At 44.9% G+C, this 17051-nt stretch overlaps 1 protein-coding gene across 4 annotated transcripts in view; it reads right to left on the bottom strand.

Moving 5' to 3' along the window:
* The window catches only part of LOC135896242 (ecotropic viral integration site 5 ortholog-like), a 260532-nt gene that overhangs the window by 42423 nt on the left and 201058 nt on the right, over positions 1-17051 (bottom strand). For all 4 annotated transcript variants that reach the window (XR_010562642.2, XM_065424603.2, XM_065424602.1 and 1 more), the window contains 3 exons: positions 7322-7529; positions 3158-3457; positions 563-688 (listed from right to left, as the gene is read on the bottom strand). Coding sequence is in view for 3 of the 4 variants with exons in the window: in XM_065424603.2 (XP_065280675.1) it covers positions 563-688; positions 3158-3457; positions 7322-7529 (634 nt within the window). In the remaining variant the exon portion in view is untranslated. The remainder of the gene's footprint in view (positions 1-562; positions 689-3157; positions 3458-7321; positions 7530-17051) is intronic.

The raw sequence follows: 17051 nt of genomic DNA, 5'->3' as shown, positions 1-17051 counted from the left end.
CTTATATAGAGAACTTTTTTACCTAAAATATATTTTTGAATATTGTTTTATGGGAATATATATTAACCCAACTTTTTCTCCTGAAGAAAGAGTTGCACATCGATGAGTTTAAAAAATTCTGTGCTGTCATCTCTGTCAGAAGCACAATCAAAAGCCTTGAACAAGCTTGTCTTGTGGAAGATGTTCAGATGGAAAAATAGTGAGCTTAAATGAGCCACGCTCGTCACGACCATTTTGAGGATGGGGCAGCATGTCTAGACTTGTAACTCACAAAAGTGCTGACAAATGCCAGTGATTGTGTACACACAAAAGCAACAGACTCAGCGGCATAGCCTGAATAAATACTGCCTCATAAGAAGGTGATTCCAAGAGGTGACGGATATGATGTGGCACAAAACAGAAGAAAGACATGAAAATTTTGGCATGCCTACATGCATATGTTCCATTCTCTTATTATGGATTAGACAAAATGCATACACATACATGTACACATACACATACATACCAGGAAGGCAAAATGATTAGCAAGTGGAGTAAGAAAAATGCAAAAACCCTACAGTACCTGTACAAGGCACTCCAGCTGGTACATGCAGAGTCCCAGTTCAGCCATGCTGGGCTTGTATATTTCCCGCAGACGATAGTCTTGCATCATTCGCACCAGCACTGTGAATGTCTCTTCCTCAGGCATCTGTCCAATGGTTTAAAACAAGTCATGCAATAAGCTGCACTTCATGAGCAAAGCAAGAACTAACTTTGGGAAGATGACATAGCATCAAATCCTATTGCTTGGTTTCTAATGTGGGGAAGCTCAATAGCAGGGATCAACACCAAGTGCAGAATACTCCTTTTATTTAAATAAGTTAATGAATATTTCCCTCAGGTAACAATTAGTACTGATTGTAAGGCCAACTAAGCTGTATACTTCTCACTAACTGCTGTCTCAATAGACCAATTTCACCACTAATGCACAGGCGCATTACCCTGTGTTATGATGGCAGCATTCCTCACTACCTTTAGGCTGTATACTTGAGTTCAAGGCAACATTAAGCAAGATGCCCAAGCTGTATGCATTGTACATTTTTTTAAATCCTGCTCCAACTGTAGAAGTATTTAATCCTCAAATATATCAAATATCAAAAACTATTAACCCAGTTTTTAGCAGTTAAAAGAAAGTAAAAGAAACACTGTGTGCTTTGTACCATACCATAGTTTCCCTTCAGTCTAATAAGAATTACCACTATAAGCCTCCCTTGCGGTGGTATAGTGAAACTCTCAAGATCAGTCTATTGTACATTGATGTCGCATGTACCTTGGCCATACACAAGTTTTGAGCCTGAAGAGCTTCTTTGGCCTATTCTCACAAGTTTTTGCAAAATATTGCTGGTGATAGAGCAAAACAAAAGAACTGTCTTTCCAACATCACATGGCAAGGTAAAGGCGAAGAGTTTTACATCAAACCTAAGGAATTTCTATTAATCTAAAGCAAAGATATTTGTAAAATGGTGCAAGTATGCATGTGCCAAAGGTGAAAAGATAACGGGCAAGCTTTTATCCACACAAGTGTGTGTGTGTGTGTGTACTTCTAAAAATTTCAACAACCCGTATTATTTGAAACTCAAAATGTGTTCAACAAAGTGTGTACCTTCTAACATGACAATTATTCATGTACTTAGCATATTTCCATGTATTTCACCCAATTTGTCTATAGATTACACTGTCAGCTCTCTCATCTTCAGACTGCTCATAAAGCAGATAAACATCAAGCACACACCTTTAAATGCTTGTATAGGTAATATCATTCATGGTTTTATGTTTCCAAGACACTGCACTCAAGATTTACAAGTGACTGGAACACAGATAACCAGTTTGCAATCTATATTAACTGTCAGTTGAAGCAAAGAAGCGAACAACAAACAGCCATTTAAGAAAAAAAAAAAAAGAGAACAATCTGGAAAGCTTTCGCATACTTAATGAAAGGGCATTGCAAAAACTTTTTACCGTGGTAAAAAACATCTCTGATCTGCTGACAGTGCTGCCATGAACATGCTTACCAAATTATTACTTCCCTAAAGCCAATAAGTAAACTACATTAGTATGCGTTCATACTGAAGACAACTGTGGTGGAATGCACAGGTAAATCTATTCAATACTAAGTTTTGCAAAACAAAAATTAGTTGTGAGTGCAGCATTTGTATAGTCTTCTTCTTCTTTGTGTTCTGTCTTTGTGTGCTGCCCCCCTCAGTATTCAGTGTTACTTCACTGCATGCATCAGAGAATGTACAACCTCACATACCAGATTGCTTGCTCTCTCCTATAACTTTCGAAAACGATGCTTTTTTTCTGTCCTATGCAACAAGCAACAATGTCCCAAAAGGTGCGATGGCCCATAGACGTCAGTCATAGAGCATTTGTTTAGGACCATAATTATTTTTGTAAGCAAAAGCTTGTGCACCACATGCACACCTTTCTATATCTTCTAAGAAAATGGGGAAGCAACACCTGTTAATGTGTTTTGCCTGTGACATGGTGACAATGACGAAGCATGCTACAATGTAACAGATGAGACAGAGGTCTGTTTCAAACCCTGTTTCAAAAGTGACATCACAGTAAGATGTTGCAAATGCATGGGTCATGGCACAATGTCCATGCCACAGTGTAACTGAATAAACAGACAGACAGATAAAAGCCTGTTTTGAGCTCTTAATAGCTCTCAGAGAAAAAATGCTCCGTGCCATTCAGTATTATCATGCTTTTCTTTGTTTAAAGTGATAGCTACATGCACGTGAACATTGGAAGCCTCACACTTATGTCATGGCTACACTGCTACGGATATGCTACTCAAACTTGCAAGGCTAATCAGAGTAAGCATAACATTTCATTTGTATAAATGTTGCCCGAACTTTTAATGAAGCTGACTTTAAAGATATGCTCAATCAAAGCATGTTACAGAACAAAATGTAAGGATAACATGTAAAATCATTCAGACTGCTAAACAAACGTAAAGCTCAATTGAGTAAAATTTACAATTTGATGAACTTTTTCATTGCGAGTGCAATTTCGTTACATTGATACTCTCTGTGAACTTGTTAACATGGCCATAGTTCCAAAAGAAGCAGACAAAAAGGTAAGCTCATGACTAGATAGCAAATGAACGAACCTGTAGAAGCAATAGGCCAACGATGAAGGCACTACCCTGACAGTAGCCAACCTCTCGATCATGCAGTGAGTAAGCCTTCATGACGTTGAAAAGGCCCTCTTGACCAGGACCATCTTTGTCACGGAAGAACTCATGCTCAGGGTAGGTACGCGCAATGTCACGGCGGATCACCTTCTCACAAGGTGAGCTTGCCTTGAGGTACTCTGCGTACTGCTCACGGGCTGCACATGTGGGCGCATTGCACAATAGCTGCCATGCAATGGCCCGGAAGTGCTGTGGTATACCCTTGCGAACTTGTTCCTGCACACATTAAATGGGTTGCTCGGAAAAAAAGGCATGCTCAGTTCATGCAGATGAGACACAAAATACGAGAAGCAAGCAAAGGTAAACAGGAGGCAAAGGACAGGCAAGTGGCAAAGATCAAGTAACTAAACACGAACTAAACTTTCTCTTTCCATTTTTTTCTCTGTATCACTGTACTAGCTGCGCTACACTGACCACTCAAAGTAATTCCTTTTGCTGTCAGAAACTGCACTTAACAGTGCTGTGAGAAAAAAAAATTATGGGGTTTTACATGCCAAAACCATGATCTGATTATGAGGCAAGGCATAATGGGGGGACCCCGGAAATTTGGACCACCTGGGAATCCTTAAAGTGCACCTAAATCGAACTACACGGGTGTTTTCACATTTTGATCATATCGAAATGCGGCCGCCGTGGCTGGGATTCAATACCGCGACCTCGTGCTTAGCAGCCCAACACCATATACACTAAGCAACCACGGCAGGTAAGTGCTGTGCGACATCGGGCATTCTGATGGTGCAGCATCCAAGTGTCAGCTTATTGCTGGCTGCATGCGAAGCACGTATTTTCAAAGACCACAGAGAGACTGATTCATTATTTCATCTGAGGAACAAATTCCTTGTAAACAGCCTGCTAATTACAAAAAGAAAAAAAAAAAGAGTTGACGATTTTTTATTTTTTTTATTTGCTTATTCATGCTTTATTGTGGCGTACGAAGGTTGAATTGCGCCACTCCTGGCTCTAGCATCAAGACTACTTTGAAATATTCGAAACGAATATGCATTTTAAAAGCATGTATAATCAACAGTTTCAGTTTCTATAAGCAAGTTTCATTGCCATAACATGGCTCCAAGCCAAGGCAAGCCAAGGACGAAATTCGTTTGCAGTCGCCAACTGACTTTAGCAACTGCTTGATTATGTACTCTATGATCGATCTCGCGGCATAATCCCCTTCTCTCTTGAACTAGTGTATGACAGTGACCCAAGCTATGGGTGCCGAAAGTTGTCTGGTTCAGTTTTTACACATAACTAAATTATGGGGTTTTACGTGCCAAAACTACTTTCTGATTATGAGGCATGCCGTAGTGGAGGACTCCGGAAATTTCGACCACCTGGGGATCTTTAACGTGCACCTAAATCTAAGTATACGGGTGTTTTCGCATTTCGCCTCCGTCGAAATGCGGCCGCCATGGCCGGGATTCGATCCCGCGACCTCGTGCTCCGCAGCCTAACACCATAGCTACTGAGCAACCACGGCGGGTTTTTTTACACATAACTCTTGCGCATGCCCGCTGCAAGTAGATTTGCGGCAACTCAGTACGAAACCGTAACTTTAGTCACCCACACCCGGCAAAACAGCACTGGTTAGGCCTAACGGCTGAGGTAGGCGTGGCAGTGGGTGCCAAACCCTATAGGCCTCATGCTTTCGCACTTTTCATTCAAACATCCTGCACCACCCGTCGACAATAGAGGTGAAAATCGGTTGGAGCCAACATATCCTCACATAGCGGTTTAGTGTGGAGCACCATGATTAAAAACTGAATTCTTCCCAGTTAAAAAGAAATCACAGCTGCGTACTGTTGGATATTGTTGCGACTCAGGGTTGAGGATGTAGCAGAAAATAGCGTACAAGTAGCGGCCAGACTGCACCAGACTGACAGGGCAGCTGGTGGTGACTCTCTCTCCTGAAAATGGGCCGGTTCTGCCTAACTGGTGTTGCTGCGGCCCATTTGTGCGATGTGCGACATTCTGCAATTCTGTTTGGAGCTTGCACTATGCCTAGTATATTTTTTCTTGCAATGATAATAAGAAATAACTAAGGATTAGAAAGTATGCATTTGGAATAATAAATGAAGTAGGAACAGTTTTTGCTCATAAGCGCATATTCACTATTCGTATGCACTGTGTATTTTCCGGTTATATGCAATATACATGTGACATGGTGCATTTATCTACTATTCATAACCACCGCATATTTTTCAGTTATATACAATATACATGCGACATGGTGCATTTACTTTTTCTCATCGTGGATGCCATTACATTGTTCAGGCAGCACTCACAATCAATGTTCAGAAGGTTATGTTGCAACACACAATGACGTTAAAGAAGCAGATGTTCCCTCTTTGCTGCCACTTCATCTGCATGCTTGGAGGGCCCCAACCAAAATGTGCTGAAATACGGCACAGCAGGCACTGCTTGTCGTGGAGCAGCAGCACCATTACACCAGCGCACAAGGTCTATAGGAGGCTATGGCTGAACTGTTGCGGGAAGCTTGGCACTCATCAGTGATCAGGCCCGAGATCATGCGCACGGACTAGTGTGATCATCGGCAAGCATGCCTAGCAAGTTTAGCTGCACGTTTAGTGTATGAAACAGGTTAATTTCACGTGTAGACTGAAAGCACAGAGCTGGAATGGTATTCTTCAGCGATCACTTTTGGAGATACTTTGACTACGGCAACGTTTTACACGACTTGGCACCGTACATGTTTTTGCCGTTGTGTCAAGATCACTAGCTGCACACAGTGGCAGGAATGCTGTTGGCCGATGCTCAGTCCTGTGAAATCTCACAAAGGTGAAGGTAATTGCCAGAAAATGCCGCCCCTGAATTTGTGCCACACAGCTTAAACTGCCGGCGTCACGCACTCAAGATCCCATTTCATGCCATTGTGAAATGCTCCCACGGTCTGACCATCGTGAAACTTCAAGTAGACTGAAGAACAATACTGAGCAAAACCATGTAACTTAATTTTCCATACAGTTGGTTTGTAAAAGAGCGTTGGACTTGCATTTCTGCATGAAAAGACGTATTTGAATATCAGTACTTTAAAGCCAAAATGATTCCATGAATGAAACTGCTTCATTCTTTGCAAGAACCATTTTTTTTAGAGTTGTCAACTTGTGGAACCTGTGTCCATTTATTGCTATTCGCTTAGACTTTGCTTTAAACCAAAAAAACTGATATTCATAAAAGCCTAGTTTGAAGAAGTGAGAGTAGAGACAATAAGGTGTAGCTGCTCATGAATTCATACAGAGCAGTTACTAGGGCTTTGGTGCCTGAAGACTTGCCCTGCATACAAGCACACCATACCCTACATTGCCACTGTGCCTTTGATGTAATTTCAAAACTAAAAGACAGTAAATTCAGTGTGATCAATCTGCTAGCATGCAACAAACCCCTGGATCTCTCTTGATTGAGTTAATCTAACAAGTTTGGCTTGCACATCCTTGGATGGGTGCCCATTAAATCTTTTGAACACCAACTGGTTAAATCAAAAGTGGAATCAACCAATGCAAATTGACAGAAGCCGACTGCAGAAACAAATAAGCCACTGAATCAATACATATCTTTGAAACACAGCAGCTCTAAGCCTTAAAATCTTTGGTTAATCAGCTCATTCAATAAAAAAACATTACTGATTGATTCACGAGGTTCACCGTCCCAAAGCAACTCTGGGGCTATGAGAGATGCTGCATGGGAGGGCTCTGGAATAATTCTGACCACTTGAGGTTCTATTATAGTGCACCTAAATCTAAGCACACGAGCACATGAGGTTACCTTACAGCACATTACTGCCCTACTCTGTACTGAATGTGCTTCTTTACGTTGTATCGCAATTTAAAGCAGTACTGAAACAACATTTTTGCTGCGTTAACTTTTTTCTTAATATGCAGCTTTAACCTGGCAATTATGGCATGAAATCTCAACTGTTTCAGCACGCAGCAAATAATAAACTGAAAACACTTTTAATATGATAACTTCAAAGCATACACCAATTACAGTGTGGCTTCATAGGTTAAAGTGACATCACAGTGATCCAGTGATACTGAAAGACATCACTGAACAGGTTAAACAAACCTTGACATAGGCATTCTTCTTCTTGATGTAGGTGTCCCACTCATTTACCATCCTTCCCCACAGTACCCAGGTATCTTCCGAGTCATCATCCATGGCAGCACTCTGCTGGCTCGCACCTGATGCCACTGACACCTGGCTGGTGTCTGAAGACTTTCTGGAGTGTGTTGAAGTCAGTGAGTTCAAAGACTTGGAGTCTGATTCCAAGAGCCTGCAAGCAGGAAGATCAAAACACAAAATAAAGAACAGAACTGTTTTCAGCATTAAGGAGATACAGTGCATCTAGTAGTAGCATGACATAATAATTATATAATGCAATAACACAAGATCGAACAACAGTATTAGACTAATGCAACAAATACATGACAGTGACCAGAGGTAGTAAGGCACTCAAGTAGGATAACATGGTTGTTTAGAAAAGATCAGCTGGCATGGCAAGTTTGCTCATTAAGGTAGTTTCACAAAGCTGATTGGAAAGAAGATAATTCCTTAATGTTGAGAATGAATTGCGGAAGAGCGTTCTACTCATTTATTCATAAGACTAAAGGTGAGTGTAAATATTTTTTAGTCCGTGCAAAAGATGGCTATACCTCGAGTTTGTGGTCAATACGGGCGGAGATGTGGGCTGCTGGATGAATGAATTTGCGTGAAAAGGCACTGTCATGGTAATAAACACTGTGAAAAAAAGATAATCGTGAATATTTTCTGTGTATTACAAGAGGTAAAATGCCAAGTGATCTTTTTATAGATGACACACTATGATAACGAGAATATGAAGACGAGATTAATCTAATGGCTTTGCTTTGAATTGAGTCCAGCATGTCAGTAAGGTAAGCTTGATGTGGATGCCATATGTTAGAAGCATACTCTAATGATGGTTTAATTAGTTAATTAAATGCCTGAAGTTTGGTGTCGGAATTAGCAATGCATGGGCAACGTTTTAGAATGCCAAGCTTCCTAAAAGCTTTGCTAGTGATTATAGTTCTACATAATCATTACATTTTAGATTATAAGTGAACAGGACTCCTAAGTATTTAATCGACGAAGCTGTTTAAACTGTAGAATTGTTAATTAGGTACTCATTAGGCAATAAATTGAAACTGCGACCTAGTTTAATGTGTTTAGTTTTGTCGATGTTAATTTTCATCTGCCATTTGCTACACCATTCTGAAAGAGTCATTAAGTCGAATTGCAGGGTTAAAGTGTCGTTCTGGTTTGCTATTTCTTTATATATTACACAGTCATCTGCATAAAGATATATAGAAGACTGCATGTTAGTCGATATATCGTTTATGTAGATTAAAATAAAACAGCAGTCCCAAAACTGGTCCTTGTGGGACTCCCGACTTGACATGCATGTGGTGAGATACGTAGTGATCGATTTTAACACGCTAAAGTCTGTTGGTTAGAAAGCCCTTAATTCAGATAAATGTTTTGTCATCTAGCTATAGGCTGTGTAGTTTTGTTAGTAGACGTTGGTGAGGGACACGATCGAATGCTTTAGAGAAGTCAATAACAATTGCATTGATGAAAAATGACCCATTGATGGAGTTGTGTAAATTGGTTACTAGCTCAAGCCACTGGGTGTCACAGGATCGGTTTTTGTGAAAGCCGTGTTAGTTTCCAAAAAGTATTTTATTAGATTCAATGTTAGACATGTCAATGCATATGATATGCTCAAGTAGTTTGCAGCAAATAGATGTAAGAGAAATGGGACGGTAATTTTTTAGCAAAGTGTTTGTCTCCAGATGGAAAGCAAGGAATTACATGCGTAATCTTCCAGTCAAGTGGAAGAAGCCCAGTGCCTAATGACTGTTGAAAGATTAGTGATAAAAGGTAAGATGAATTATCTGATGTTAGCTTCAAAAGTTTTGTGCCGATACATTCCGGCCCAGGGCAAGTTTTGCATGGAAGCCTTTCTATTGCATGCCTGCCTGTTTGCCTGTTTCTGCCTGTTTCTGCCTGTTTCTGTTATCGAGATAGGAGGAAACTCGCGCGAAACTGTGCTTGAAGCATCGCAGATTGTAGCAGCAGCTCGTCTGAGAAGACCGAAGCGAAATGCTGACTGAAATTTTCAGCAGATTCTTCTACCGACAATAGGTCACCATTTTCACATTTGAGTTGTACACTCATTAGCTTTTCTTTTGGGTTTATTACCCACCAAAATTTTCCAGGGTCGGTATTCATCAGATTGGGCAAAGTACAGTTAAAGTATTTGTTTTTAGCTTTATTGAATGAGGTCTCTGTAAACCTTGACAGCTTTTTGTAGTTTTCCCAGGCTATGTCGGTATTTGATGTCGAAAATTTTCTAAACACCCATTTTTTTTCTTGTTAATAGTTCTCTTCACATCACGTGTGAACCAAGAATCATCTGCTTTGAACGGGACAGCAATCTTCCATTTCTTTTAAGGTTGTCTCTATATGAAGACCAGTTCTTGTTAACTGATCGGCTTGCGAAATTATGCTGGAATTCGGCCGCAAAAGCCGTGAACATGCGGTTCATTTTGGCAATATCTACGTGAGCATAGTCAAGTATTGTTTTCATTTCTTTTGTTTTCTTTGGCCGTGATACCTCCATAGTGCAGTGAACGGCCCTGCGGTCACTTATTTCTTCAAAAACAAAAGCGTTTTCGTATTCAGGATAGTAAATATCAGATCTAGAATATTTTCGCCTCGTGTAGGGATTTTTACCCATTAGGAAAGGTTATGAAGGTGTACAGTATGCAGAAAGTGAAGGTATTCTTGGTGATTATTGTTACCTAGAAGAGAAGGAGTCAACCAGTCTATTGCTGGATAAGTAAAATCACCAGCCAAATCAAGTGTGGAATTTGGGAACTTATTTTTGACCTCTTCAATAGCATCGTTGAAAAGATCCACAAAATCGGGCTGGCTATCGGGAGGTAGGTAGCATGAACCAATAACAGAGTGCACATGACAATGACGCCAAGCAATTCAAATCATTCCAAGCAGCGAGTTAACAGGCATAAAAGCATCTGAAATTCCTTTTTGACAGTAATTATCACGCGACCTACCCGTGACACTTTTCGGTCTCTGCAAAAAACAACAAATGACTGCAGCAATGATAGTTCATTATCAGCAATATGCTCGGAGAGTGACGTTTCTGTACCGATGATGATCTCAGCATCACACGCGTGTATCAGTGTTTTTAAGATACCAACCTTGTTAAGTAAGCTTCAGAAGTTTGCAAGGAGCAATGAAACTTTATGCCCAGTTGGGTTATAGTGAACCACTGTGGCTGGTCATTTATGCAAGGGTTGGCTTGTCTTAGTCACTAGATCAACAGAATTAGACAATGAGCCGTACCGATAGATGACATCTTGCATGTGCAGTGTGTTAAAACGGAGCTTAATACGCTTGTTTTTCTTGCGGATTCCCTTGGCAAAGTCTCGAAGCTTTTCACGTGCCAGCTGGATCTTAGGTGAAAAGTCTTCTTCCAGCCATACTTTAGGTGGGACCAGATTCTTTAGTTTCAAAGCATTGCGCAATGCTTCTGTTTTTTATTTGTCGTTGAGAAATAATGGGGCAATTGAAACCAGACTTGGGTTGGCCAATCCTATGGGTACCTTCTATGCCTCCAAGAGTTAGCTTAAGGTGAGTCGAGATGAATTCTTTGACCATGTCCTCTGTTTTATTGTAGTTTTCATGTTCAGTTTTAGGAATTAGAAAGGCCTTTGTATGCAGGTTGTTTTTTCGCATTCTATTATTCATGTCATTTAATACATCATGGAGTTCTTCATTTGCCCTGGCCATACTTGACTCCTTTTACTGATTCACCCATGCCTTCGCAGTTAGTTTCAATTTGAGCTATAGCACCCAATGTGCCCTCAATGGCTGTTACCCTAGTTTCAATGCCACTGATGTCTTTTTGAATTTTCTTTAGAATTTCTATAGTTTCAGCGTGCCATTCGTTGACTAGGGAGGGAATGTCATCAATCTTGGGACCAGGGTTAGACTCCACATCTCCAAAACAAATCATGAGTAAAGCAAGAAACAAGGATAGTAGCAGGATATATATATATATTGCGATGAGGTTTATTCTCGTTCACGACGTTGTGGAACGCTAGGCAAAACAAGGCACTGCAAGGGCTGTCCGAAGCACGGGGTCGCTCGAGATCACGGCACGGCCCTTCGTCTTCCTCTTCAGACGGCACATACACAGGGGCGCGTCTGCTTCATTACAATGCCCCGGGAGCTAAGCGTAGCCATCCTGGCGACTCAGGGCGCGGAGAAGATGAGCGGGTCGTAGTACGGTTTCAGGCGGTTGACATGTACTGTCTCTCGCCCACGACGACGCAGGTCTGGTGACACGGTGAGCGGCTCGACGATGTAGTTGACCGGTGAAGTGGCCTCGATTATACGGTATGGACCGTGATAACGCGCCAGGAGTTTGGAAGAAAGGCCAGGAATGTTGGCTGGTATCCAAAGCCACACAAGTGAACCAGGAACAAAGTTGGGCGGTGGTTGATGAGTACGGTCATGTCTTGTCTTTTGACGTTCTTGAGTCTCACTAGTCAGGGCACGTGCCAGCTGACGGCAATCTTCAGCATATTTGGCGACTTCGGAAAGCGGAGTATACTCTGTAGCGTCAGGTTGGTACGGCAGTATGGTGTCCAAAGGGCATGATGGCTCACGGCCATACACAAGGAAAAAGGGGGAAAAGCCGGTGGTCGCTTGCGTCGCGGTGTTGTACGCGAACGTAACAAAGGGGAGTACGGTGTCCCAGTTGGAGTGGTCGGATGAAATATACATCCGCAACATGTCGCCAAGTGTGCGATTGAAGCGCTCGGTAAGACCGTTGGTTTGGGGATGGTACGCGGTCGATTTGCGATGAATTATCCTGCACTCAGCGAGGAGGGCTTGGATGCCCTCCGACAGGAAGACACGGCCCCTATCACTCAGTAATTCTCGGGGAGCACCGTGGCGAAGGACAAAATTGCGAAGGATGAAAAAACCAACGTCACGGGCGGTCGCTGCTGGCAGTGCTGCAGTCTCAGCGTAGCGAGTAAGGTGATCTACGCCGACAATAATCCACCGATTTCCACGCCCGCTGCATGGAAACGGGCCGTAGAGGTCGATGCCGACGCGGTCGAACGGACGAGACGGGCATGGCAGCGGCTGCAACGGTCCTGTGAAACGCTGTGTAGGTGTTTTGCTTTGTTGGCATGTAGTGCAAGACTGAATGTACTTTTGCACAAAGTTGTACATGCCTCTCCAATAATAGCGCTGACGCAACCTTGTGTAAGTTTTGAGGACGCCGGCATGAGCGCTTAGGGGGTCAGCGTGAAAAGACGCGCAGACGTCAGAGCGCATATGACGAGGTATAGCGAGGAGCCATTTGCGTCCGTCGGGCATGTAGTTTCGGCGATATAGAATGTTGTCCCGCACTGACAAGTGGGTTGCTTGGCGACGCAGTGCTCGTGTCGAAGGGACATCAGACGGAGCAGCAAGGTAGTCGAGTAACATTGCAAGGGATGGGTCCTTGCGCTGCTCTGTGAGCATGTCAGGGATGGTGAACGGTGTCAGGGTGGACGAGGAAGCTGACAACGACGCCAAATCAGGCGTCAGTGGGGAGCGAGAGAGCGCATCAGCGTCGGAGTGCTTGCGACCATAGCGGTACATGACGCGGATGTCGTACTCTTGCAAGCGAAGCGCCCAACGTCCCAAGCGTCCAGACGGGTCTTTCAAGGAAGAAAGCCAACAAAGGGCATGGTGGTCAGTAACAACGGCGAAAGAACGGCCGTAAAGGTATGGGCGAAACTTGCTTAATGCCCAGATGATCGCTAGACACTCCTTTTCTGTGACGGAGTAATTTAATTCTGCTTTCTTTAGAGTACGGCTCGCATAAGCGACGACGTATTCATCATAGCCAGCTTTCCGTTGCGCTAAGACCGCACCAAGGCCAACTCCGCTGGCGTCAGTATGGACTTCCGTGGGAGCATCAGGGTCGTAGTGGCGAAGAATCGGTGGTGAGGTCAACAAGTGGCGCAATTGCTGAAATGCTGCATCACATTCAGGTGACCATGCTGCTATGCCGTTACTGGCGGAAAGTAAACTTGTCAAAGGCGCCATGATGGATGCGAAATTGCGTACGAAGCGACGAAAATAAGAACATAAGCCAATAAAACTTCGGAGGGTTTTGATAGACGTGGGCCTTGGGAACTCTGCAACAGCGCGGAGCTTGTCTGGATCCGGGAGGACGCCGTCTTTTGAGATAACGTGACCCAATATGGTTAGCTTGCTTGCAGCAAAGCGGCACTTTTTGAGGTTAAGCTGTAGACCGGCAGAGGCGAGACAGGTCAGAATGTCATGCAGGCGAGCGAGGTGCGTCGGAAAATCGGTTGAGAAGACGACGATGTCGTCGAGGTAACATAAACAGGTCTTCCATTTGTGGCCACGAAGGATGGTGTCGATCATGCGCTCAAAAGTAGCAGGCGCGTTGCACAACCCGAAGGGCATGACGTTAAATTCGTAGAGGCCATCGGGTGTAACGAATGCGGTTTTCGGACGGTCAGGCTTGGCCATGGGAACTTGCCAGTACCCGGAGCGCAGATCCAAGGAACTGAAGTATTCCGCGCCTTGTAAACAGTCGAGAGCGTCATCGATTCGAGGCAGAGGATAAACGTCTTTCCTCGTTATCTTGTTTAGGCGTCTGTAGTCGACACAAAAGCGAATGGAGCCATCTTTTTTCCTCACCAATACGACAGGTGAAGACCAAGGACTTTGAGAGGGACGGATGACTTTACGTTGGAGCATGTCGTCCACGTGCTCCGTGATGATTCGGCGCTCTTCGGCAGAGACACGATACGGGCGCTGTCGCAAGGGGGAGTGGGAACCAGTGTCGATGATGTGAGAAACACCGGTGGCACGGCCCAGTGACGTCTGATGACAGTCGAAAGAAGAGACAAACTTGTGAAGGAGAGCGAGAAGTTGGCGGCGATGAGATGGGGAAAGTGCAGGGTCGATGGCCTTGTCAAAACCCACTGAAGGTGATGAGCCGGAGACCGAAGCGATGGCGTCAAGGTGACGGAGGGAGGCGGCAGGAACATCGAAGTCGTCGACGTAGTCGACCGCTTGAAAGTATCCTACCGTCTCTCCACGCAGTAGGCTGATCGGGTACTGGTAGTAGTTGGTGACCAGCATCACAGTTGAGCCAGAGGTTACAGTAAGCACGGCAAACGGAAGAACAATGCCCTTGCGTTGAGCAAACACATCGGACGGCGTGAACACTACGGTGGCGTCAGATGCGGAATCAGACGACAAGACAACAGCCATCGACGACTCAGGAGGTACGGTTGTGTCGGCATCAACAGTGAGTTTGTCGGCAAAGTGAGGAGGGCTGGTCGGCAGTGATTCACATAGTGGTAAAAGCGACACTTCTGCACGTGAACAGTCAATGACAGCATGATGACGTGAGAGGAAATCCCAACCAATGATGAGGTCGTGAGAGCACGATGGTAGCACGAAACACTCGATTATGTACAGAACGTCGTTGATGACGACACGGGCCGTGCATACAGCTGAAGGGTGGATTCGCTGCGCGCTGGCAGTGGCGAGCACCAGGCCAGAGCGAGCTGTAGTCACTTTTCGTAGCTTGCGGCAAAGGCCCTCGTGAATGACGGAAACGGCTGCTCCGGTATCGACTAGTGCCACTGCTGGTACTCCCTCTACAAAAACGGTAATTACATTTTGCGGCGAAGATTGAGGTCTTGAGAAAATCGACGTATTTGCAGTTCTTGCCTCAGGAACTGCAGCAGTCAGTTTCCCTCTTCAGTGGGAACTCGACGACGCAGGGGCGAAATCGAACGCCGACGAGGGGAAGGGGAACGCCGAGTTTCCAACCGGCGATCAGTGTCGAGACGTCGCGGTGATAATGGAGGCGTGGCGGCGTATTGTGGTGCGTAGCGGGGCCTGTCAAAGCTGGTACACGCAGTTGAGGCGCGGCGGCGACAGAAGCGTGCCACATGGCCAGCAATGCCGCAGGCGAAGCAGATAGGCCGGTTGTCTTGAGTGCGCCACGTCTCGGTGGGACGAAAAAAGTGTGGTGACGGTCGGGCAACTTGAAATGAAGCCGGATTCATGGGCGATGGAAAGGAAGCGGTCTGCGCAGGTGGCCGTGCAACCACGGCTGCATAACTGAGCGGCAGCGACTTAGGGTGGTTGGCAAAGTTGGTATGGGCCAGCAGCACACTCATAGGGTTGGGTGGGGGGGTTGTAGGAGCTGCAGGAAGCGCTTCAGATATGTGATTTCGGATGGCTTCCTGCAGCGTTGGAGGCAAAGCTGCCGTAGGTGCGTCACTGTGAGGCAGCAGCGAGAGCTGCCTGGCCACCTCTTCACGGATAAAATCTTTGATATGCTGCGAGAGGGTCGAGTTGGTGAATTCGGTAGAAACCGCGATGCTGGAGACGGAATCGGCGTGCTGGATGTTCTGGCGGGCGATGGAACGTTGGCGGCGCAGCTCGTCAAAGCTCTGGCAGAGGTTAATGAGGACGGATACGCTAGTTGGGCCTTTGGCCAGCAACATCTGGAATGCGCTGTCCTCGATGCCCTTGAGGATGTGTTTGATCTTGTCATCCTCTGACATGCTGGGATTGACCCGCTTGCACAAATTGAGAACATCCTCGATGTAGCTGGGGAATGTTTCTCCAGGCTGCTGTGCGCGCTGGCGTAGACGCTGTTCAGCGCGTAGCGTACGCACAGCTGGGCGATCAAACACTAGTGCAAACAGAGTCTTAAAGGCGGACCAGCTTGTAAAGTCTGATTCGTGGTTGAAGAACCAAAGTTTGGCTACGTCGGCGAGGTAGAACGGCACGTTGGTCAGCTTAGACTGGTCATCCCATCGGTTATGGGCACTTACACGTTCGTACGATGAGAGCCAGTCTTCCACGTCGTGTTCGGCGGTCCCACTGAAAATGGGTGGGTCGCGCTGACGAGGGACGCCGGCGCAGATGACAGTGGCAGCCGGTGGGGCGGGCAACGAGGTGGCGGGATCAGGCATAGTGCAAGGCGATCTTGTTGGCAGGGTTCGAGTGCGGAGCTCCAGGACGAGGCGAAGGATCTCGGCAACCTCCACCAAATGCGATGAGGTTTATTCTCGTTCACGACGTTGTGGAACGCTAGGCAAAACAAGGCACTGCAAGGGCTGTCCGAAGCACGGGGTCGCTCGAGATCACGGCACGGCCCTTCGTCTTCCTCTTCAGACGGCACATACACAGGGGCGCGTCTGCTTCATTACAATATATATATATATATATATCCTGTTATAGGATAGTAACTTCAGGATATATGTGCATCACTTGAAAGACACACGTTCAGCCACCATGAAACCAGTGAAAACAGGCCAATTATTCGGTGAATATTGTTGATAGGGAGCTTTATTGAGTATATTTCACTACTTCTGTGATGTCTTTACTATTCTTCCAGCTACTTTGGGCCAGATAGACAGTAGTCGGCAAAGTTTTTGTTGGGACACGAACTACAGGGTCTTTGTAATGTCACGCCACAGGAAACCATTTTCTCAGAATACTTTTATAAAAGTAGTCTGAGAAAATGAAAGTTACTTGTAACAAATGCATGCAAAATTGCCACGCAACTGGCCGCTCAAAGCACTTTGCGTGTATTCATGGGCTTCTTTCATGCTCGGAAAAACACTTTTATGTAGCACGTATTGAGCAACAGGAAGCTGTATTGGGAGTTTTTAATGCCACTGTGCAA

This window comes from Dermacentor albipictus, chromosome 1, assembly GCF_038994185.2.
Source record: "Dermacentor albipictus isolate Rhodes 1998 colony chromosome 1, USDA_Dalb.pri_finalv2, whole genome shotgun sequence".
NCBI lineage: Eukaryota > Metazoa > Arthropoda > Arachnida > Ixodida > Ixodidae > Dermacentor > Dermacentor albipictus.
This window is presented reverse-complemented; position numbering and strand designations above follow the sequence as displayed.